Source organism: Crocuta crocuta, unplaced genomic scaffold (genome assembly GCF_008692635.1).
Source record: "Crocuta crocuta isolate KB4526 unplaced genomic scaffold, BGI_CrCroc_1.0 scaffold168, whole genome shotgun sequence".
NCBI lineage: Eukaryota > Metazoa > Chordata > Mammalia > Carnivora > Hyaenidae > Crocuta > Crocuta crocuta.
Window position 1 is genome coordinate 6,212,698 of NW_027532591.1, and position 26,096 is coordinate 6,238,793.

The following is a 26,096-nucleotide window of genomic DNA, read 5'->3' on the forward strand; positions in this document are numbered from 1 at the left end:
TTCAACTGTTTTCTACCAAAAAGAAGAAACAATGTGTGACAATTGCTTAGTAATTCCTTCCTTCTTCCCCATCTGGATGTGTTCGCATACTTTCAAACCCTCTATCTTCCAAATCTAGACAAACTATTTTAAAAAATAAAACCTATCATTTTATAACCAAAGTGTCACTTGATTAGTTAGCCACATTTTCTTCTGACTCAGAGCAAGCTGATGACTCAGCCGGAAGGTAAGCGTGGGACTCACTCTGCAGCCACGCAACACTTCTGCAGGTGCCAGCAAGGCCCTGTGAGTAAGGAAAGTACTGGTTTGCAAAGTTCATTAACGTTCCAGGGTACAGTGACACGGAATCATGTTCTGACCGTGGTGGACTATGTCACCTAACGTCACTCTTATTTTTAAATCTGCATTATTGTAGGTTAAAGGAATGATAATAACAACAATCTCTGACAAGTGGAATCTATACTCAATCCTGCATCCCAAAGGCCGAATTCTTACCATCAACACGAAAGGTTTTCTCTGAAACTTATACTTGATATGCTTTCTAACAGAGAAAAATAGTTTTTTGGAAAGACGCATCCAGCAAAAACTCTACAGCCTATGCAGAATAACATAAAATGAACTTCCGAGAGAGTCATTTCTGCTTCAGTTTGTTCTCAGATCATCCTATTATACAGCATTAGACATAGAACATTTTGTAATTCTTTTCTAGGTTGGGTTGGGGTGAAACAGAAGATCTGGAAAATCAGGAGTATATAAACTCAAATTTTGGCACATAGTTATTCAAATAAAGTTTTAATGATTTCAGTCCATACAACTGAAAATGTAGTGTCATAAACGGGCATTTCCTGCTAAATTTCAAAATACGGCTTATGGGCCATTTCTGAGCAGAAGCATCAAATCCTACTGAGTATTCAGTTTATTAACTAAGATGACAGTATCATGGTAGGAGGAGGGGAAGAGCAATGATCAGCTCACACAATCTGGCTAAGAAAGAAAACAAACAAAAACAATGTAAATAATAAAATAGCTACAGATATTAGTAAAATAAAAATGCAATCCCAAATATCCATCTCTTAAATTACTAGGAAAGAAATTACAGATAAAGTTACAGCAAATACAGTCTTCACAGATTTGGGTAACTTTATTGTACTTTATAGTGATTTTTAAGCCCTATATCCAATGAAACCATTTTTAAAAGCTCTATGAGGAATGGAAATTTAGATGCCTATTACCCTTTACTTTAAAAAAGAAAAAAAAGCTTAAATTTTTGAATGAGCAAGATTCACTTTTGCAGGTAGAGGCCCTGCTTCTTCATGGTCTTCAGCTTTAGATCTAACAACCACAAGGGAGGAGGCTGGATATCTGTTTAGCTTTTGTTCGTTCACAAATTCCAAGTCTCCATAGATACTCAGCTTCTGCAAAAGAAAATCAATGCATATTAGTAATTTGGAAAGTTAAGAACCCGAGTACATCTTCAAATAATAACTTAATCTATGGGTATTTGGTAAGACAAAAACAAAGACTCAACCGACATCCTCCAGAATGGAGAATGCTTTTACTCAGTGTTATTGATAGTGATTCAGATGGCCAAAGAAAACGTTTCCATATGTCCCAGCTTAAAATATGTAGACACATAGCAACTGACTATCAAGAAAAATTGCTCAGGCTTCAATGGAATTATTGTGGTCAAACCAAGAGCACTGATTCTGGGTATTTGACATGTCAGGTGATCAATTCTTTAAGTCTTAGCTCTCTGAATGAGTGATCAAATGATGTGGGGTAAGTTTTAACTTGACACATTGGAAAAGAATATTGTAAAAAGCTGGGAGTAGAACAAAGGATATACATGAAACACTTTAACATCGATAGAAAGGTCTTCAGAAATATATAAAAAGCTCCTCAAATTATTACTATCATATTCAAGAAGATACTGCAACAAAAGAATGAAAGCATAAAACAGGATCAATGTAAATATCATAAAACTCACTGGAGTATAACGGCAATGTCTAATATCTTTTGAAAGTAGGTCTGTTTAGATTATGTCTATTTCCTAAAGGCAGAAAAGCAAAGCAAAAAGTTTTTACTAAGAAATGGGTAGATTTTGTTAACTCATACAGCAACAAATCTCTGAATCTATCAGTTAAAAATTGAAGTGCTGACACCATTGACAGGGAAATTGATGAGCTTGCTGAGCAAAACCACCTAGAAGTACTTGATGTTGGAAAGGTTCTTTTAAAAGATGCTGAATAAAGAGCACTTTCAAGAGGTTAAGTATCTATGAATACTACTACATGCTATGACACAGAGGAGCCCTGAAAACATTATGCTAGGTGAAAGAGGTCATTCATAAGAGACCACATTTTGAGGGTCTATGGCTCAGGGTGGTGGTGGTAGTAGCGGTGCCTGGGAGGCAGTAAGGAGCGACAACTAACAAGTACGAGGTTTCTTTTCGGAGTGATGAAAATGTTCTACAAGAGACTGTCACAACGGTTGTTTATTTGGACATGTTTCAGATGTAGCCTGCTGCCTACGGGTGCAACAACTATTCTACAACAAGGAGGCAGCCCGGTACCTTATACTTTTCCAGTAAGAGAGTATCTTCCAGACAGACTCAGTGGTTGGTGGACTGGACATATATCGGACATGCTGTGGCCTCCTTAAACCCCAGAACTAACAGGCGCTAATTTGCTCTGGGGCACGGTGACAGAGCTGCTTTCACGACTCTATGGAACGGCAGTTAGACCTTGAAGCAGTGACCAGGACCTGTTTCAGTGACCTCAAACATCCACACGGAAGAAGCTACCTAGAACAGGGAGAAAGTGTGAAATGTGTGGAGAGAAATGAATGGGAGCGTATGGACAATCTGTAGCGAGTATGTGTACTGATTTTCTGACTACTGCATGCACATTCTCAAATTCCAGTTAAATATAAGGGTACAAGAGAGATCTTTTCAAAAGTGTTAACTTGGTATGTTTACCACCCAAGTATCCTTTATGAAAACAACTACTTAAGAAAGTACTCCAGCAAAATAAAAAGGAATTCAAGAAAGCAAAACACACAGAAATACAAGAAACAGCAGCAGTTGAGAGGACTTAGAAAATGAGAAGAAAGCTAGAACAAAACAATAAAAGGTTCCATTAAGCAGAGCTATTTGGAAGATTCTCCTGGGAAAACTTTAAGTTATTCAGGTTCACAATTGCTTTTATGTGACTCTAGTCAGCACTGGATTTGGTTCTGCTTTGAACATTTATAGAATTATATTATAAATGTTATCTATTGGATTTTAATGTTTTTAAATATTTTTTAAAATTTTTATTGATGTATTTTAAGAGAGAGAGAGAGTATGATCAAAGGAGGGGCAGAGAGAGAGGGAGAAAGGAGAATCCCAAGCAGGCTCTCTGCTGTCAGCAGTCTGATGCAAACTCACAAACTATGAGATCATGACCTGAGCTGAAATCAAGAGTTGGATGCTTAACTGACTGAGCCACCCAGGCCCTCCTATTTTTATTTTTGAGAGAGAGAGAGAGAGAGAGAGCAAGCGCACACACATGCAGGGGTGGGTGGTGGGCAGGAGGAGGGGCAGAGAGAGAGGGGGACAGAGGATTTGAAGCAGCCTCTGCACTGACAGAGAGCCTGATGTGGGGTTTACCGACCGTGAGATCATGACCTAAGCCAAAATCGAACACTTAAGTGACTGAGCCACCCAGGCACCCCTGGATTTTAATTTTTTAAACCAATCTATTAGAAAAGCATGGAAGGATGTATAAATAATTAACATTTACATTTTTTTTGGTTAAGGGTCATAATAACTAATGAAAATTGAGAGAGTATGGGAAGAAAGGAGAAGGTAAGAAAGTAATGAGGAATTCAACTAAATCACGAAAAGTATACAAAATTTATATTACAAAAACCAGAGCATGAAGAGATGAAGGTGAGGTGGGAGACAGTATAAGTGAGCCAAGTTCCTCATTCTTCAGTAGGAAGACCTTAGATAATGTCTAAAGGTGATAAAACAAAACACAGAAGATAAAATAGAAGATCAAAGATAAGAATAAAATTAAATGGAAGATAAAATTAAAAAGCGGTAGCTACTTGAAAAATTGTTTAAACTATTAACTTGTTTATCTGAGAAGTGAAGAAAAGAAAGACAATTTAAGCCACAAGCATTATTACTTCTACAAGTTAAAAAGTAAATTAATAATATATTCGGGCTTTAGGCCTGGCTCTGTCATTAACCAGTTAATGTGATCTTGGATGAGTTACTTAAATCTCTAAAACTTAGTTTCTTAACAGAATTTGCACAAAAGCTGTGGCACTTACACTGTTTTCTGATTTTCTGACTCTTATCAGACTTAACACTTCAGAACCGCAAGGTTTTTAAGGTCTTTTTCTTTTAAGATAAAGAAAATAATGCTTATTACAGTTTTGTGGGGTTATTTAGAGTTTATTTACTTTTAGAGAAAGCACAACCAGGGGAGGGGCACAGAGAGGAAGAATCGCAAGCAGGCTCTGCACGGATGGACTTCTGGCTCCCCTTCAGTGAGAGAGAACTCCCCTCGTCTCTGGACTGGGAGGTGTGACAGTGCAGCAGCTCAGAAAGGAGTTGCCAATTAGGCGAGTCCTGATGGATTCCAAGTTTTTAGAGATTGGCTCATACAATTTCTTATAATTCTCCTTGTCTTCTGCCAGCTTAGATAAGAACTTAAGGCATTTATTACTGACAATGTTCTTGCAAATGACCTTCAAAATCTGGTTCTGCTGCAGCGTTTCTCAGGAGATGTTCAGGGGCAAGTACTCAGAGGCAACCACAACCATGGATGAAGCTGAGATGCTCGCGTATCAGCTCATCGCAGCTGTCCGTAATGAACAGATGGCAGATGGAGAGCCTGAGGTTTTTCTTTTCACTCTTGCTTTTGGAGGTCAAAAGGAGCCCAATGGGGGATGAATAGCAATGCTCTGAATTCCAACTCATCTTCTAGAGGTTGACTACCAAGTAGTCTTCCCAGTCATTGGTAAGGCTCTTGTAGAACTCTCCATATTCCTCCTGGGTGATATCATCAGGTTTCTGGTCCAAATGGACTTAGTCTTGTTCAGGTCTTCCTGACAAATAGATTTCTCCTTACTCTTCTTTGTTTTCTTTTTGTTGTCCTTCCTGCTATCATCCTCCTCATCTGAGCCCACATCTTCAGTCTTTGGCTTCTCCTCATTATCCTTATCTTCTTCTTTCTCACCTTTCTCTTCTTCCGCCTCATTATCAATGATTTCTTTCTCTGTTCCTTCCCCAAATAGAGGGTGATAGCTTAACGTATGAACTGTGAGTGCTTCTTCACTTCTTTGACCTGCCTCTCCCAAGTACTGTGTCTGGTCTTTAAGGTGGAGGATCACTTCAGTAGCCCAGCCGATGGGCTCACCATGGTCTGCATGTAGAGGAAAGGAGCCTCCAGCAGAAGGTTCCCGAGCATATTGCTCATCATCATTGAGCTTTGTGCTCACAACCACCTTCTCTACCACCAGGGGTGGGAGGCCAAAGAAAAGCCCACACCAAACTGTCCAATCATGGCTGTCTGCACCAGCCTAAAAAGCCTCCATTGATGCGTTAGTGCCTGACTTGGCAATGGTTCCCATATTACATAGAAGGTCAGCTTTGGTTATGCCAACACCTGTGCCCACCAGAGTCAGGGTGCATTCCTTGGGATTGGGGATGAAAATTTTCAGCTTTTTAACTTGGAAGGGCCAGTCAGGCTCTCACAGTGAATCTTGTTCAAAGTATCAGAAGCATTACTGATCAACTCTCGAAGGAAAATTTCCTTGTTGGAATAAAAAGTATTGATAACAAGAAATAAGAATTGGACAATTTCTGCCTGGAAGGCAAAAGTCTCCACCTTCTCCACTCCATGGTACACTTCCCCAGGCATCAGAAAGGAGAAAAGCTACAAGCACTACCGACCAGGGTGGGCAGTGACTGTTGTCTAGCTCACACTCTGCAACAAGGCTGCCTGGGAGTTGCTCAAGAGAGCTAACTTGAAACCAGAGGATTATAATCTTGACAAATAAGAAAAAAGGAAGCACACAAATGATAACACTGAACAGCATCTATATCACCATCTGTTGCAATAGCAAATTTCTGCGTGATCTCTAGGAATGAATAATTCAATACTGCTATATCCTGTTCTCACATGTCAAGTTTGACCTTCCCGACAAGGATCACTATGAATGAGGACTCTTCATCTTAAATGGATAGCTCAACAAGAGAAAGCGTCACCCATGAAATTTCAAAAATGACATAAAAAATGTGAAAGAATAGGGAAAAAAGTATAGAAAAGACAATCAAAATCTTTATAAAAGACATTGCTTTAAGATCAACCAAACAAATGAAATTTTTTGCCAACTCTTTCTGGTCACATAAATGATGAGTACCTACTATGTGCAAAGCATATGATAAGTGATGAGTACTTACTATGCGCAATTATTACAGAGATTTCCTAAATAAGAAAAACAAAGCTGCTCATAAGTTTCGAAGATCACACTTCTGACCTTTATTACCACCATTTAAAGCTTTGTTTGTAGTGACCGAAAACGAAGCTGTTTATATTTCATGTTTGAGCTCCCAGATACCAGATCAGTACTGACGAGAGACTCTCAGCAGGCTTATAATTTCCTACACACAGGACTATATTTGTAAGTAACGTAACAACATATAAGTAACATTGCTTACACATGAGTTATACCTGTAGAACTTAAAATGATATCTCCTGTTACTATGGAAAAGAGACAGAGACAATTTGTGTTTCAATAATAAAGTCAATGAAAAGGCTTTATGAAAGTAAATCTTTAAAATAGGTGGCTTTTGGCCAAGAAAACCGAGTAACTTTTTTAATGCTAAGTTTTCAGCTATTTTTACAGTAAATAGAGAAAGATTACCAGGGACAGAGTATTATACTGCAATACATTTTGAAACAAGAAACAAAATATTAATAATATGAATTAAAAGTCATGCTGAAATCTGCTAAAATGGAAACGTCATGACAGTTCTGGATGGTGAGTGATTTTTTTCTGTTTCTTTATGTGTCCTTTACAAATTTCTACACTAAATATATACAATTTTTATAATGAAAAAACAATAGTTAAAACAACACTATTACTTAGCCAAAGTGTGGTTTCACATTACAAAGTAAAACCTAAAAGCTGTGAATCTAAGTAGCTGTTTTCCATACATTTTTCTAGAAAATCTATTTCCTTAGAAAAGTACAGGTCTTTCGAGGATGCAGCCATAATTTTTATTGTGAAGGATTCACAGTAGAGTTCTAGAGAGGGGTGATAAAGTAACATCCATTTGGCAGGTATCTGGGGGGAATATAACAGTTGCCCACAGGGCTCTGTGCGTAGTGCTGATGATTTAGGCTTTATGGCCACAAGGGTGTGGGGGTATATGTGTTTCCCACATATACCAGGTGTTTCCCCGAAGAACTTGGAAAAGAGGAGAGAGAATTTCTCACAGAATTAAAGCTATAGAATCAAAACAAAATTTATCAGAGCAGAGACAACATCTCAACAGAAGAGAAGGTCAAGAGTCATCTGAAAGGGAGGGAAGGATCCCTTGGTCTGTAAGATATAACCAAAGCCACAATGAGAAGCAGTCATCTCCACTAAGTCAAGTAAGGCTTAGAGAGGAAAAACCGTGAAGTGTCCACCTAAGAACTGTTTGGATAAGAGAGAATTTGAGGATCCTGGCTCAAAAACACGAACCACGTGGTCCGGGTGGGCTCTATCTTTCTGGTGTCAAAGAGGGCACATGAGATCAGCCCTGAGATGAATCACATAATCATCTCTACTACTTACGATTTCAGGCTAACTAAAGAAACTTCAGGGTATTGGCTTTGGAGTCAGATTACCTGGGTTCAAATTCTGGTTCTACCACTACTGGTAGGTGACACTGGAGAAATGAAACACTCTCTTTTGCAATCTTCCTACCTGGACAATGGGGATGATAATAGCAGCCATCTCATAGAGTTCTGAATGGACTCCATCTGCCAATTCAGGTAAAATGCTTAGAAGGGTGTCTGCGAGAAAGTGCTCAACGTCAGTCAGGCCCGGGGACCAGGATCCAGGTGGTGCTGGACATAGAAAGTAAACTCGCTCTGGCAATATCCAGACCAGTCTCTATGGAATCTTTCTTTTACAAGGGGAGTCTGGGGAGTAAGGAGGAGCCGTGCTGACATACAGAAAGCAAGGAACGAAGTGCTACAGGGTGGGTGGGGATCAACAAAGGTTTAGTAATAGAGGTTTGTAGTTTTGTTGTCATGAGGGTTTAGAGAGAGCATAGGGCAGCTCAAAAGGAAGTAACAGGCCAAGGCATTCCTATGTTAGATAAATAATTTCAGTTTTATCAGGAATAATAAAATAATTAAAATATGGACATCAGACTAAACAAGAACACAAGCAGATAATGTAGCCAGAGGGTGTTATTCAAGGTTCTTCCTAATCCTGTCTAACTGTATTCATTTTGTTTCATTTCCTAAGTTCTTTTAATCAAGTCAATTCCTTATAGTCCTTCACTGATAGCTTATTCTTCCCTGTACTTGGGAAAATTATCCAACCTCCTCTCTCCGCTAGTCTGTATCTTACCAGCCATTTTCAAAATTCAGGTCAAGAACCCCATTATCCAAAAGCCCTCCCTGACCATCTCCGCATACAGACTCTGCTTTCCTTAACACTTTATCTGTTCATTATTTGTGCCACCTTATTAGCCACAGGAAAGATGTTAATATATACAGGGGAAACAAAACAGGAGCTGCAAGTCAAAAGACATGAGCTGAATCCCAGCCTCAATATTTTCATACCTGTGCAAACTCAGGAAAATTACCTAGGCTTTGTAAGCCTATTTACTAGTCTATAAAATGGGTAAGAAAACCTGCTCCAGAGTATTGCTAGACATAGAAGATACACGAAAATATTTTGTACATTTTATTTATTTTTTTAAATATTTTTTTATTTATTTCTGAGAGACAGAGACACAGCGTGAGCAGGGGAGGGTCAGAGGGAGAGGGAGACCCGGAATCTGAAACAAGCTCCAGGCTCTGAGGCGGCTGTTGGCACAGAGCCCGACGCAGGGCTCGAACCCACGAACCGTGAGATCATGACCTGAGCCGAAGTCGGACACTTAACCGACTGAGCCACCCAGGCGCCCCTATTTTGTACATTTTAAAGAACCCCACAAATGTTAGTTACCAACATTATCCTGTCCCAGTTTCTAGCTGCTTGTGTCACATATCTTAATTAAAAATATGAAATATAATATCATAATCATTACTCATGTATAGCCTTATTTTAAAATCTATCTTTATAGTCTATTCATATAAGACTATTATTGTTCAAGCACCATGCTAGGCACATGCTAACTATTTGTTAGATTCTATTTTAATTTCACTTTCTTCTTTTAAGTCTTTTTCTACTACACTTTGGAGGCACAAGAGTACAAATGGATTTGATGTCAATAGACATTATTATTCTCTATACAGTTACATAAATAACTTTCTTTTCTTCAGAGCTAAGTTGAGTCATCAAATTATAGCCTTTTCCACAAACAAAAATCCTTTACACAGTTAGGTTTCTTGGGCCAGTTAAATTTTAATTACCAAGGAAGTCTCAATATTCTTCCCTCTCTCTCAGGGTTAGATAACAGCACACATTAACTCAAAATCAAATACTCCAGCCATGTCATTTCTAAAGCAGCAATTCCTCCTTAACGGCTGGGGCAATTAATTTAAAATTTTAAGTAGTTCTACAAGTCTTCCTTCTTACATATCACCTTAGAAATCAGTATCACCAGGTTCTCTTTATGATCAAAAAACCAGGGAAAGAGAGAGACACCTTACACAAACCTGCCATTTCATGTGAGCCAACCCCCATCTGTAGGATTAAAACCACCTAATCTTCTCTCATTCCATTAATAAAACAAGAGGCCTTGTTTCTCTAGTTAACAAATAAGGCATTTAAAACGGTAAATCACATGTCTCAGACTTCAAATGGCCAATGGGTTAGAATTAAATTTACCTCAGAGGGAACATACTGCTCCACAGCGGTAGCAACAGTTGCACAACAAATCCAGAGCAGCACCATCACCGAGAGGACGAGAGTCGTGGTTAGAATCCACCCAGAGTTACTAAAAAACAAGTCAGTCACATTAAAATCTCCTAATATACATATAAAAAGGAGATTCTTAATAAAGCAATCAACCTCACATATTTAGTTTAATACTTCATGTGTACTACCTTTAGAACTATTTAAAAAAAAATTTTTTTAACATTTATTTACTATTGAGAGACAGAGCATGAGTGGGGGAGGGCCAGAGAGAAAGGGAGACACAGAATCCGAAGCAGGCTCTAGGCTCTGAGCTGTCAGCACAGAGCCAGATGCCAGGCTCGAACCCATGAACCAATTTACAAGAGCGCATCTATTATGAGGCATTCTGTACCCATTATAGCATACCTTAAAGTGATAGTTAAATTCTTCTTATGTTTAAAATATCATAAAGTTGTCCAGTTACAAGAATTAGCAACTGGAGTTTTTTCCATAATTGACCTATTGTTTGCCAAATAATAAAAAAAAAAAAGTCAAGCTATTTTTAAATATCTAGTAGTCCAGTTCTGAAAAACTGATACTCAAGGCAGGTAGTCTGATTTCCACATCTGTGCTCATCCAATATGGCCTGATAAAAGGTCTCTACTTACCACTATAACCCATTCACTTGATGGTCTGCCAACACTTGAACATGCTAAAGAAAAGGTATGCAGAGTCACCGTTTGTCTCCCAGAAAAAGAGGTGGACATTGGAAAATGCACTGCATCTAAAAGCAGGGAACTCCTAGATGACGTTTTAAGTATACCAATTTAGAAAGGTAACAGTAAACACTATTTTTCATGAAAAAAAACCCACCCACTTTAGCTATTCCTAACCCGAGTACTAAGGAACTTCGTTCCACGAAATGAGAAGAATATATTTGATATCTGGATTCCAGTGACAACTAGTTAAGCCAGAAAACCGGGCCTCAGTATAGAGTCAATCTGCTGCTTCAACTTCCACAACAAAACAATCCTATAGATTCCCAAATATCTCTGTTCTCTCCTGTTCTCCTTGTCCAACCGCCTCGTTCAGACCTCATACTTGCCTGCAGGAGTTCCCACAGCTCTCCAATCTGATCTATCCTTCACATAGAGGCCTCTCCCTAATACTTAGATTTGATTACCTGCCTGCTCCTATCTAGTTCTTGTCTACCTGGTTTGGTCAAATTTCTGAATCTCCTGATTCTCCACACATAGTAATATACTTAAGGTATCTAGTAGGAAGCCAGCATAACTGAGAAAAAAATTAAAACTGCTACAACTGGCAAAACTCTCTATTCATTATTTAAGACTCATTTCTATTCCTCTGTCCGTCCTCCCTTTGACGGTATACGCCTTGTACTCTGTACAGGAGGGGTGTGTGTATGACATGCAGCAATCAGCACTGTTTGTTCACTGTTTGTATGTCTGTCTCTACCATATTAGACCTGACAACTCCACAGACGCAGAGAATGAAATTCTTTCTTTAGGTCCCAAGTCCCTAACACGGTTCTTGGCACATAATAGACTCCTTGAGAAGAAATGGCAAGTGAAAAAATGAGTTGACCTCAATTTCCATTCTAGAAGCTGAGGGTACCTGCAGAACAGCTACACAGCACAATAAAAAGCACTGCAGTTAAGAGCCAGATTCCACTGACTGGTCAGGGAATCTTGCGTGTCATCATGAAAAACTCGTGACCCTTTAGAAGAGACAGCTGCGGCAGGGCAGGATGAGTAAAAGATGCAGACTTAGAAAAGCGAGGTTTGAACTTTAACTTGGTGGATGTATATAACCTCAGGGGTGGGCAATTCACGTCTGATTCACCTACTTATCACAGTGTACTGTTCTAAGAGCCAAATGAGCTCACTGAGGGGAAAAAAGCATTTAAAAAAAAGTATTTTTTATTAAAATGTAGAATACTATTATAATTCATGTTTGTGGACAGAAACTTCTAGGCATTAAAATTCTAGTTATAAAGTTACTTATTTCCTAAATTAAACATTTACGTAATTACTTCTAAAATGTTAGATTTAAGAGAACAACATAAAATATAATGACAAAATGCTGAAGGGTAATAAGTCACCAATAAGCTGCCAGGTAGTATACTAGTGAGGATAAACTGTAACTCAAGGTCAGGTGATAACTAAGGTCTCATAAGACCAGCAAACTACAACACAGATCCTAAACATTAGAGAGAGGAAAAACTGTCTGTATTCTGCCAAGGTCAAAAGCAGGTTTAGAGATGAAAGGAAGGGGATATTTAAAGTTAAATCCTCATTTTCTTACCCAGTCTTTAAAGAATTTGGTAAAAGGTATTAATTTTTAGGTGCCAAATAGCCCTACTGATACCTGATAAAACCTGTCGAGAAACTATTTCTATTGTAAGAAATGACAGGGCAGTTTGGACTCGTGCACTGTTACCCTTGAGACAGAACGGCGTACTTGAGTATACATGCTGTGAGGGTGAGGGCGAGCAGTGGCTTATCACCTTCACTCAAATGCTTGGCCTGCTGTCTGACACAGTACACAATTATCAGTAAGTGCTACGGGCCTCTTTCTCTTCTTTTTTTTTTTTTTTTTTTTTTTTTTGGAGAGGTAGAGGTGGGTATAGGGGAGAGCTCTTATCAGAACTCTTTGGAGGAGAAGGGACATATTTTAATAAAACCCTCCTTATCTGCAGAAGGCATAATATTCCTTCCTAGGAGGGCATAAGGTCCCCATTACTCCCACCTGCCCACTTTCCCGAGCCATCTTTAAGGATCCTTGGCACAGAGCTGACATTCCTTAGTACAGAACACGAAGTCCTCTTTAATCTGTACCCCTTATCTACTTTCACTAGCCTGTGTGGCTATGTAGATCAAAACAAAAGTTTTAAAAGGTTTAAAAAGTTTTTTACTTTTGAGCAGCTTATATAATTTTATTTTTTCATATTTTGTTTATTTATTTTTAGAGAGGAGGAGAGTGTATGCCCGTGCATATAAGTGGGGGAGGAGCAGAGACAGAGGGACAGAAAATCCCAAGCAGGCTCTGTGTTGTCAGCACAGGGCCCAATGTGGGGCTCGATCTCTCGAACTATGAGATCATGACCTGAGCTGCAATCAAGAATCAGACACTTAATTGACTGAGCCCCCAGGGACCCCTAATATAATTTCAAAATAATAAAAAGGAATGCTTCTCTCTGATACAAGCCAGCTTTTATCTCCTATACATATAAATGAAGAGGAATACATACAGAGAAAGACATCTCAAAAAGCCATCACTTTCTCCATCTTCAAGATAATTCCTATGTGTTTGTGAACTTCTCATTTGCAGATCTGCTGAAATAACAAGGTACAATTGATGATATCCTATATTCCAAAAGCTGGTCTCAGATGACTATTCCTAGATATATTCACTGTACAGACACCCAGTTGCTTTTGTAAGTGTAATCTGATGCACTGATAATGAATACAAGTTCCTCTGGCACATTAAAAACCAAATGGACATTCCACCACATTATGGATTTCCTATTTTATTTTCAAATTCTTATTGACATTGCTTTCTAATTACATTCTGTTTAATTCTACTTACAAAATAATTAGAAAGTTAATTAAATCAGTATCTAAAATAAGGTCTGAGCTAGTATATTTTAAAAGGTGAGCTCAGCTTTAGGTGGATGTTTTATATTCCTGTAAGTTAAAATTTATTTCTAGTATATAAGTAAATAGAACAGGAACGCACACTTTTGAGGTAGTTTCACTATTTGGTTAGCATATTAGAAAATATCAGAATATCTTACTAGTTCATAGTCAAAATATTATGTTTGCAAAGTAAGCTACATGTTTGTTTTTATAACTACTGGTTTTCAAAGTGTGATTCCCTGAGCAGCACCATCAACAAAATCTGGGAACTTGTTAGGAATGCAAATTCTCGGGTCCTATCCCAGATCTAGTAAATTGGAAACTCAGGAAGTGGGGCTCAGAAATTTGTTCTAACAAGCTCTCCAGAACCTAATGCGGGCTAGAGTTTGAGAGCCACTGTTTAGGAATTATTTGTTCACTTTCTCTTAGTGTAAGAATCATCATACAACCAATTTCAGCCCACAACCAGATTTGCTAATGTTGTTGCTGAGCTACTGGAAATAAAACTTACAGGACATTTTGCTTAGTGACGATTCTTTCAGATTTGTAGGTTCCTGCTCCAACTGTGGTGCATACTGGATTTCTGGCTTAGACTAAAATGATAATGAAAGCAATTAAGCCATTTGTTCTTCTTATGCTTTTCTTAGTAACGAGTTCTATAACACATCATCTGTATAAACATTCGAATTGAGAAAAAGTAACAGAAGTATGGTATAAAAAATAAAACACATTAACTACAATATATTTTAATTGCACTTCCTAAACATCAGATCCAGTGCCTTGCAAAAGAGACAGATTTCTGGCATCGTCAAGTATTTAGTCAGTTTAACTTTCTGATAACATTAAAAAAAATTAAAAAGCAGGGACAAATGATAACACACTGCATTAAATATCATACCCTGCAAAAATGAGTTCTAATTCTAGTTGAAAAAAGAATACTTTAGCAGACTGCTGAAATTTCAGACTAAACACGTATTATCTCTATTTTTCTCATCTGAAACATTCCATTCTTCCCTCAGTATGAGTAATTCATACATTACAGCTAAATACTCCATACTTTACATCCTCTAGCACAGACCCTCTGGAGTGGGGGTTTCTCCATTCTAGTTACACTAAAATTGATACAAAGAGAGAAACAAAGCTAATCCCACATCTAATCAGGAATGAATGAGGGCTCCACTCTCAGAGTCAACTCAAACTTTAAGCTAAGTAGCTTTAGGACACAGAACTTATTCACGAATTTAAAGAGAAAAAAGTCCTTCTGTATTTTACTTATTACCAAATTATGTATAGAGGACCCAAGACTCAGGATAGTGCTAAAAACCACATACTAGCCTTACAGTGAGCCATTCTATTAGCAATATTCAAAGGTTTACTTTAATTATTACCTGGGATAAAGTGCCACAACATAGTTTGTGGTACATTTGAGGAATTTAACTACCAGATTAAAAGCAAGATAGCATGGTTGTGGGATATGTGCTTGGGAGTGAAAAGTGACCTGTCTGAAGCCTAATTCTGTTACTTCCTGGCAGGGTGATCTTAAAAATTAGACTCTCAGTTTCCTCATCAATATAGTAGGGATAATACAACCTCTTGAAGGCATGTAAAGATTTGAGATAACATGTGTAAATGCCTAGTACCTAAGAACCTTCAAGAAAAGCAGTTACAATCATCACATCACATGGTAAATAATGAGGTAGGAGAAAAGTTACTTCTCTAGGAGGCAATATGCTTCTTCAACAAGATTTTATAAGAATTATGAGAAAAAACACTACAAAAAATCAAAAATTGTGTCATATTTTTTCTTTAATATCTGTATGTGATACATATACACATGCCATTATTTATATTTAAAGAATATTTATTATTCTGATCTCTCATATCTAGTGGTTTCATTTCATCTACCACAAAAAAATTTAGAAGACTCAGAGTTCTTATTAGATAAGGATCAATAGGGCTTCCACAGGCTTCCAGTGGGCAGAGGGAAGAGTAAGTCACACTGTGTCCTGATGCCCAATGTTTTAACGTAGGTCAAATCAGTAATTATTATTTGATGATGTATATGGCTCTATGCCAAGACGTTCATTTAAGACATGTACATTTACTGTTGTCAGTATTTAGGTGAATCTATGGAGCACAGTTATTACCTGGAATATCACAATTTTTCCATCATCAGCTTGAAGATAAAAAGTCCATGAAGAGGTTATGAAGCTCTGTGCAGAGTCCATCATGTCACTCCAGAATGACCTTACCAGAGTTAGAGGGAAGAGTAGATGCATTTTTGGCATCAGGGACATGAGCTTAAAAAAAATAAAACAAAACAAAAAAACCATAAGAAATACATTATTTTTATATATGTATATTCAAGAGAACAAACTTAATCAAGATGCCTCAGATCCTGACTGAGACAGAGAATAAAGTTAGTGAGTCTACCACAATCACTAGCATTAAACATAGTTATCTATGCAAATTAACTCTGATAAAGCTTAAGATCCCAAGCTACCTTAATTTGCCACCAAACACACATATAAACTACTTGTCACTTCTATCAGGCTTTTGAATCAGGTCCAAAAATGTAGAGAATCTTAAGATTTGATTAAATAAGGATTAACAAGGCCTCAAGAGGTAGAAGGGAGGAGGGACAAATTATACCATCCTCATCTTTGATGTTTTCATGTAAAATAAATCATTCTAGGGACATCTGGGTGGCTCAGTCAGTTAAGCATCTGACTTCAGCTCAGGTCATGATCTCACTGTTTGTGTGGTTGAGCCCCACATCAGGCTCTCTGCTGATAGCTAAGAGCCTGGAGCCTGCTTCAGACTCTGTGTCTCCCTCTCTCTCTGCCCCTCCCTCACGCTCGCATGCACGCGCGTGCGCTCTGTCTCTCTCAAAAATAAAGGAACGTTAAAAATTTTTTTAAAAAATCATCCTATAATGAACGCTGACGGAAAAGGGGAAGGGAAAAAATCAATCAGAAGAAAATATGCATAAAATGTGAGACATCTGATAACAGGGCAGGGTGAAGGGAGTATTTATGGACTGAATATATATACATTCAGTTACTGATATATAAGCTACAATTCTGACTTCTTCACTTATTTAGCAGCAGTGGGCCCCTCTAGAGCACAAGTATGGGATACTATTTGCTTAACTCTAGGGATAGCTTTTGTTCTGCTTTATTTCAAAAGAGAAGTTTTATGGGGTAAGAGATCAGTTTTTAGAATCAAAAGATCTATATTCATGATCCAATTTCCCCAGTAATAGCTATGAAATCTTTCATCGATTAATTCACCAAACAAGTATTCACTGAGGTTATAAATTTTAGGATATCAGGGGCCATGTGTATTTTATTCATCAATGTATACCTGTGTTTAATCTGTGTAATCTATATAGGACAGAGGTTAAAAACAGGATAATACAGGGGCGCCTGGGTGGCTTAGTCGGTTAAGCGTCCGACTTTCGCTTAGGTCATGATCTCGCGGTTTGTGGGTTCGAGCCACGCGTTGGGCTCTGTGCTGACTGCCAGCTCAGAGCCTGGAGCCTGTTTCAGAGTCTGTGACTCCCTCTCTCTCTGACCCTCCCCTGCTCACGCTGTCTCTCTCTCTCTCTCTCTCTCTCTCCTAGAAATAAATAAAACATTAACAAAAAAAAACAGGATAATACATGCGTATGGAGAGAGACACCTAACCCAAACCAGAGTGAGGAGTGGTTAAGAAGGCTTCACGCAGGAAATGACACCTGTTCTGAATCAAGGGAATTGAATAGAAAGGTGGGGAGTAGAAGGAACACAAGCATGTAATAACTCATCATACTATAAAAATTAAGAACTGTTCACTCTGTATACAATTAAGAGAAAAAAAACAATGACTCCTAAAAATTACAAAACATGCTTAACATTACTCATAATAAGAGAAACATACATTTAAACTACATTAAAAGCGGTACATTATCAGGAGTTGGGGAAGGAGGAAAGGAATGGGGATGGGATTTCTTTTTGGGGTGATAAAAATGCTTGGAATTAGACAGTGATGATGGCTGCACAAATCTGTGAACATACTAACAACTACTGAATTGAATACTTTAGAAGGGTGAATTTTATAGTATGTGAATTATATCTTAAGTTAAAAAACTGGTAAAATTCCACAAAGAGCAGTTCTGTTCTATTTCTCAAAATTAAAAATACAGATACCTCTTACTCAGCAATTTGACTGATTTTATTCTATAGATAAAAATGTGCCAAGTAGGCAATATCGCTCATAAATGAAAAAGATTAGAAACAATGTAGATTTCCAAATAAGAGACTGCTTAAATAAAGTGACACATCCACACAATGGATTATGCAGTAGAAAAAAGAATGAGTAGATATTCTTTGTGTATACTTGTATTTTAAAAAAAGAAAGAATATATGTGTCCTTGTAAATGCATAAAATACCTCTGTCTTGGTAACATCTGTTACATTAATGGAGAAAAACTGAATGGTTAAGAGATACAGGGGTACAAGATTTTTCACTACATACTCTTTTTACCTTTTGAGTTATTTACCATGTGACTGTATTTCCTATGAACAAAGTTTTTCCAGTATGTTTGGAGCACAGAGTATGAGGGGTGGGGAAAAGAGATGACATAAGAGAGGTAATCAGGAGACAGGCTGTGATAAGTGGTTTGGACTGAATCCTGTATGTCATGGGAGGTACTGGTACTGAAGAATATCAAACAGGAGAATAACATGATAAGATTTCCATCTAGATAATAAATATCTGAACACAGACTAAAGATGGGCTAGAAGAGGGTAAAGTGGGAAAATATTTTGGTAGTAATACAGATGAGAAATGATGATGATTTAAATAGGGAAGTAAGGCAATGGCAGTTGGGATGGAAAAAAATAACTCTGAACTATCAAGTTCTCTAAGCCTCAGTTTTTTCATATGCAAAATGGGGATAATATCACCACTGGACCGAGAGAAAAAACAGATTATGGACGTGAATGGAACTTTTAACAGTAAAGCATTATACAAAAGTAATTATGCAGTTGAGTTTTCTATTTGCAAACACATAATTTGTTTGCTGAAAACTAATTATAAAATAGAACACTAAGATAGTATCAAGTGGGTGATAAACATTTCAATAGAAGTCAGTGCAATTTAAGCAGGCAATTATGAAAGGCAGTATTGTTTCGTACTTGTTCTTGTCTCAGTTCAGCGAATGGCAGCTGATTCTGGCAACCAAGATGGCAAGCATATTGCTCATCAGATTGGGAATATGCTTCTGTACATGCTGTAAGAGAAAAACAGTCAAATTACAAGGAAAAAGAGAGAGGAAAGGAGACAAGAAGAAAGAGGGAAGGAAAGAATAGGGGGAAGGATGAAAAGAAGGGACTTGGCATTTTACATAAAAATTTCTTATACTTAGAAAGCATGTTGTCAATATGAATTTTCAGATTTGGTAATAGTAACAGTATTTGGTAATAGTTTATTTTTAATAAACCCCATATCTTCTACTCCCCACATGTCAGATGTTTCGGGTATGAATCTACTGATTCCATACTCAGGCTCAGGCTATATGCTAACAGTCCTAATAAAGGAATCCTCATAGCTAAGGTTTGTAAAGTGGAAAGGACACTGGTCTGGGATCCTGAAGTTTTGGCTCCATATATACTTGGCTGTGTATGTGACCTGGATTATGCTGTTTAACCTCTCCAACTACTGATTTCCATATGTTTAAATGGAAATAGCATCACCTACTTCATGGAGTTGAACAACATATTTTAATGATTTTCACAAATGTATATTACTGTTAAGAATTAGATCGCTTTGCTGAGAATCAAGGGTTTTCCCATGGCAAGGAAAAATAAAACAGAGCAATCAGCCTAACACCCTGAATTCTGAGAAACTGAACTTAAATGTTCTATAGTAGTATTCCAAAGTTGAAATGGTTATATACCCTCTCATTTAATTCCCTAGCCATTTCTTTCCTGTGATATAGAACACTTTACCACTATAACAATCTTCTGTTTCTTTCCAACCCAGTTACCTTCTCAAGGTGCTGGATAATAAACTGAACATAAAGATGGCCAGTTAGGAGACTGAGCCATAAAAAGTAAGGTTATGATATCAAGGAGACTGGATAGGAGTCATGGCATAGTGACAGGGAGAAGAAAGGCACCTCCTGCTACACTGAGTAAATAGCATGATGTAATGAATGGAGAAAATTCCATTATAGTTCTTTAAAAAGTTAAGTGTCAATTTTGTCTCGATTACAGGTTTCTTTTATTAAACACATCTCTTTCAGCAAAAGGTAAGAACAGTGGTTTAAGAGATGACAAAGACTTTGGTTACTTCTTTTATCGACATGAGCCACAAAGAATACACTATTAGATCGTGAGTCAAAGGCCCGATTCAGTAAAAAAACAAACAAACAAACAAACAAACAAACAAAAAAACCCTTGGAGCTAAATCAACTGGCCTACAAATGAAAAGCTTTGGAAAATTATACTATCCACTGAATAGGTAGTGATGAATTAGGAGAAGGGTAATTACTACTGCATTTAAACCAAATGCTTAGTTAAAGAAAGGTGTCCTATCCATAGTACAAAACAAATACTGTCTCAACAAACAGAAGTATCCTCTACTTTTCGGAAGTTCGTACCTATTTTTGCTAACCAAAAGAAATCAAAAGAGGATTCGTGCTTTTAAAAAAAAGAAAGTGAAAACAGCACTCAGCATGTGTCCCGCAGTGGGCCGGCACAGAGGCAGCACACACTCAAGCCGCAAGAGCGGCACCACCAACCTCCCTCCCTGGGAACTATGCTCAGCATCTCAGCGTCAAACCACCATAGCTTTGAACTGTGTGAGCATCTGTATTTTATCTCGATTTATTTTGTGCATCCGTTAGCAAGATGTGTCCTAAAGCATCGGAAAAGCCTAAGAGAGGTTATTTTTTGGGTCTAAGAGTGCTCAAAAAAATTTCCATGTAAATTAATGGTAATTGCTTTGCTTTATGCCATTTTGGCTTATGAAAGGTTTCATAGGAATGCTCTACTTTCATACAGTGGGGAATCCTACAGATGAAATTTAAAGCCCATGAAATTTCTAGCAGCTGCTGCTAAAATTCTGGCTTCATAATAATTAAAATATGCAAGAAATTAGTTTAAACAATATGCTTGTCATTTTCTGAGGAAAATGCATAAAGAGCATAACATAACCCAAAGAAAGCACGATGTTACATACTGCTGATATCATTAGCATAGCATCTTACCAGATTCACATTCCATTTTGGTCCGATTTAAATCAATTCCATCATCCACAAATTGGCAAATTGAAAACAGCCTGCAACCTCTCTGACATGCGTATAACTCCTCTTCCTAGGGAGTTCAAGAAGAAGGAGGATTAGCAAAAAAAAAAAAAAAAGAAAAAACAGTATTTTTCTCTCAGGGAAAAGAAGGTCAAAAAGAAAGCAAAGTTAGTAGGGTTTATTATAAATGGTCCAATAAAATTTTATAACTGAAAGAAATATGATAGAAGCCAGGTAATAACCAAGACCTTTGCCATATAAGGAGGTTTTAGTTTCTTATTTTAAAAGTGATACCCCGAAAAAAGCCTAGTGGTTAAAAGTATCACCCTTTTCCTATATTCCAAGGCCACATTTTATGGGGAAAAAATTGAAAATAAAAACAACAGTGACATCACCAGAAATTTAGCAGAGGTGGAAATGAGTGGGCAAGTACCTTAGGATGAATAGCCTACTTCTGCCACATAAATATTTACACAAATCATGAGGCTTCTTGGGAAAAAGTACTATGACTGGCTTCACATGGCAAATAGTCATTAAGGCCCCACAAACTGAGGCACACATCTATAGACATGCTTACATCAAAGGGTGATTTAAACTTGCCTTACTTTACCTGAGAACACAAACAAAACAACAGTGTAGCATATGAGAAAGGCCATTAGGGTCAGCCAGACCTAGACTAAAATCTTCTGAGCAAGTGATGCTGCCACAAGTCACTTCGCTGTCTAAGTCTCAGTTTCCTCAACAGAAGAGGGGATCATAGCTGGAAGTTACCTCCAAACCCCTTAACAATGCTGGAAGATAGCTATGCCTAGTACGGTGCCTGGGACACGAATGGTGCTCAGTAAATGGTAGTAGTGTCAATCATCAAAGATTTTTGAAAGAAAACAGTTACCGACATCATTTTATATCTATGGGAGCTCAGGATAGGGTCGATTCTTCACTACCAGAAAATGTTAACTGCTTAATAAGACTAATGACCATGTCTTCAATAGGCTCCTCTTAGATGAAATACATACAGTATTTGAAACAAACCAGTACATGTGGGGGAGCCCCTCAACTTACTGTGTGATGCACTGTGTACAAACTGGCAGGCACCTAATAAGGAAGCAAACAGCACGTGCATATACCAGCTAGCAACCAATGCACACAAAGGCGTGTGTTTCTTTCCAGCAGAAGGGTCAGTAACATTTAGGCGGCAGCAGCAATCCATTAAGAAGAGGTAGCTGCAGTCAAACATTAAACAGCTGTTATCAGACAACTTTGAAGGTAGCGTATATTTGGACCTCAGTTCTAGCTGCATTTACTGTTAAGGTGAAACTGAAAGAATTTTAACAATTAAGATAATTTCATACCTGAGTCGCTTTGGCAGCTTTGTAAAACAATGGAAGAACTCTTTTAGGTATCTGGAGGACATGTTTTCTTACATTGCACAGAGGAAGCATGAGCTCATTAGGAGGAGCTATACTGCATGCCATTTCATTTTCAGATAATGTTTTCTTTGGTTAAACCAAGCCAATAAGCCCTCCAGTCCCATTTTCAAAAGGGAGTACGGCACGAAGAAAAGAGCCAGGGTCCAAGAATCAGCCCTGGTTTGAAGCTCAGCCTCGCCACTTATTCTGTACAACCTTGGGAAAGGGACAGTCCCTCTCACAGCCTCAGTGTCCTTGGTTGTAAGCTGGGGACAATACTCTTGAGTCAATCTTGATTATGATGAGGATTATACATTTTATATCCACAATATCATGAATACAATGCTATACTATCTAATAGATAGACGTAACAATAACATATTCAGTGAGCACCCACAATGTGCCAGGCACCATGCTAACACTTAATGTATACAATGTCCAGCACAGAGTAGGTACTCAATTGGTAGCTAATAAGAATCATATCCTTATTCCAACTAAGTATTTCGTGTACTAGATAATATTATTATTCTAATATTTCATGCTCTATGTATCTCAAATTATTGGCAAGCTTATCTAAAATCTATCTCCTCTGATACAGAGCACAAGGAAATGGTGCTCCCCACCAAAATAAATACCAGCTAAATAATTAGAAGGCACTTGAGTGATACTATCTATAGAATATACACATTTTCTTTCCCAGAGCTAAGTCAAGCTGACTCTTCTCATTATTCAGCACCACTGATAACTATAGGTACCAAATGGGTTTTATGACATAGAACAGAAGAAATAACTACCTGCTGTCATGTGTTAGGCACTGTGATAAGAGTGCCACATACATTATCTTTAATCATCATACCAGCTCTGCAAGGTGTAAGGGGTTTTTGTTTTTGTTTTGTTTTTTACAGCTGATAAAACGAAGTCATGAGAAGTTAAATGATCAGCAAAGACACACAGATAGTAAAAGTGGAGCTGGGAATGGAACCCTGGTTTGTATGGTTCCAGAGCCCCCACTCTGTTTAAAAATGACCAGGCTGCACTGGACACCTGGGTGGCTCAGTCGGTTAAGATTCCCACTTAGGCTCAGATCATGATCTCACAGTTCATGAGTTCAAGCCCTGGGTCGGGCTCTGTGCTGACAGCTCAGAACCTGGAGGTTACTTCAGATTCTGTCTCTCTCTCTCAAAAATAAATGAACATTAAACAAACAAAAAAAATGACCAGGCTGATTCTAATTAACTTTGTTGTTAACATAACACAAGTCTCTTCTATTTGGACCCAGACAAATTACACAATTGCACTTTTGAGGAAAGTTAAATGGTAACTATATAGTAATTTTAAAATAACTACTTACAAACAGGTAAAGTATTCTACTTTCTTGCAACAAATAATTCTGAGTCATTAAAATGACTATCTTCCAGTTGCAAATACCAGGCTGAAAGGCTATGTGAGCTTCTAAATTCATCTAATATCTTATAACACACATAGCTTTTTCCGAAACTGCAGAGCACAATTCAGAGGGCCAACAGAAATCAGTGAAGTAAGTAAATTAAAACAATTTAATACAACTGTATTAATAGAAGGCAGCACATTGTAGCCAGTTTTAGGACTGAATTCCTATTACTCTACTACTTCTTGGCTATGTGACCTTAGGCAAGTCACTTAACCTTTCTGGACCTCAACTGTAAAACCCAACTTGGCATGCTTGTGAGTATTAGGGATAATGGGCATAACTCACGTCACACTGGCTAACAGAGAGTAGGCAGTTAAATTTTAAGTTCATCTAACATACAGGGGGCCAAATGACTTAATTAAGAGTTCCTGGTGAGAACAACTTTAACAAATAAGCAAAAGTGACTTATAGATATCACATCACTTGTTAAAACTTGTTAAATTGTGGATATTATAAAAGTACCTGAAGTTTCCAGAAATGTTTATATTATTTAATTTCTCGCCTAGCATTCTGGGTCACACTACAAGTTTGCTAGAAAAATCTCAAAAAGGGGAAAAAAACACAACCAAACACTAGGTTACAAAATAAGTCACCGCCCAATGTCAGGCCAAATCAATGTTACTGAGTTTCCTCATACAATCTTAATGGAGGTTTATATAGCAGAGAAGAAAGTAATGTATGTAGGGGTAGTAAACACTGATTTAAGCGTGGAAGTCAGAATTTCTCATTTCGTTCTTGATTGCTATATGAGTGTCTGACTGAAAACTTTAGGATAATCTCTCCCACACTTTTTCTTGAGATCATCCTCATGCAATGTAATATCCTGCAGCAAATAGACAGGGGAAGTGAAAGCACTGAGAGCTTTTCATTTCAAAGACCCGAAAGCATTTGCCAACCAGGAACATCCTAAATTTCATTAGCCCTGTCCTCATGGTCACTTTGCAGTTTAAGAGAGCAAACAGGGCTAGCCACATGGTTATGCCAACAGCACAGAGGAGAGGAAGGAAAAACAAGGAGAAAAAGACCAGTAACATGACCAAAAGCGCTTATTAAAAAAAAAAAAAGCAGTGGGGGGAGGGAAGCATATACCCACAATTATATACGGGAAAGGGTGGGGAAGTCACCAGGCAATTGAGAATGCTGAGTAAACAGAGTTCCTAAACTGAAGAAAAAAAAAATCCAACAAAACTTGAGGAGTGGAATGGAATTAAAGGAAGGGCATCACCAACGGGTGTACAAGGAGTGAGAGCTGGGGGTCACTCCCCTCCGTAAACTGGGAACCCGACCGCCCCCCCAAGGGGCAGTCTCATTTCTATACCTGCTCCACAAATTCCCTTTTGTCTTCTGCACTGAACGGTTAGATTCTTTGAACGCAGCAACCTAAGTGCTGTTTCTCTAAGCCATCCCAAGCCCTAGTGGCAGCGTCTATGCACACAGTAATTCAACACAAGCAGACAGCCCTTCCTGGGCGTCTCACAACTCCTAGGGTTGATTTAATACGTTTCATACCACAATGGAATCGTCTGCTTATCTGACTCCCAGAACAGACGGTACGCTCGCAGACTGGAGAAGCGCTCGGTAAACATGGGTTATGAACCAGTCTTTTGTGGGTTTGCCTATCTGCTCCTGCCTCCCGCCCCCGCCCCCGCCCATCCCATACGTTCCTTGAAGGTGAAGACCCTGCATTCATCACCCATNNCCCCCCCCCTCCCTCCCAGTCTATATTATAGAGCAGATGCATCTCAAACTTCCCGTAATTACAGCAGGAGCGGGGTGTGGGTACAATTAGGGAAGAAAACAGGAGCTACACAGGTGGGAGACAGCGGTTCGACAACCGGGTTCCCAGAGCTGACAGATGTGCAGGAGAGCGGAGATGGGCGACCAGGGGAGGGTTGTAGCCCGGTTCGGACGGGCCCTACCTTGGGGTAGGTATGCAAGGGGAAGGTCAACTGACAGGCCCGGTGACAAGACGCCGTATCACCCAAGATCGAGTCAAACGCTTCAGCCGAAGCGGTCCCCGAGCCTCCGGCCAGGGCCATGGTCAGCAGCAACAGCGGCGGGAGCCCCAGTTGGGCCCTGACCCAGAGGCTCCCCTTTGGCGCTGCCATTTTGTTTCCCTCTGTCACAGCAGCTCAGCTTGTTGCTGTTTTCTTTTCAGGGTTTCCTCCGCCTTCCGGGGCCAGCCCCTTCCCCGCCCCTCTGGCCGCCGCTTCCGCCTCCGCCGT

At 38.6% G+C, this 26,096-nt stretch overlaps 1 protein-coding gene and 1 pseudogene across 2 annotated transcripts; both read right to left on the bottom strand.

The window, feature by feature from the left end:
- Positions 1-776: 776 nt before the first annotated feature.
- TMEM59 (transmembrane protein 59) lies at positions 777-26,056 on the bottom strand. 2 transcript variants are annotated; one of them, XM_077779815.1, is made up of 8 exons: positions 25,791-26,056; positions 20,977-21,082; positions 18,902-18,996; positions 15,869-16,021; positions 14,233-14,314; positions 13,334-13,415; positions 10,054-10,162; positions 777-1,415 (listed from the first exon to the last, which is right to left on the bottom strand). In XM_077779815.1, exons 1-8 carry the CDS (start codon positions 25,977-25,979, stop codon positions 1,260-1,262), a joined length of 972 nt encoding a protein of 323 aa, XP_077635941.1. In that variant the 5' UTR covers positions 25,980-26,056; the 3' UTR covers positions 777-1,259. The 2 variants fall into 2 exon arrangements, with proteins under 2 accessions (XP_077635941.1, XP_077635940.1); XM_077779814.1 differs by having other exon boundaries at positions 13,334-13,418.
- Positions 4,288-5,915, bottom strand: LOC144244424 (heat shock protein HSP 90-beta pseudogene; annotated as a pseudogene).
- Positions 26,057-26,096: the final 40 nt, after the last annotated feature.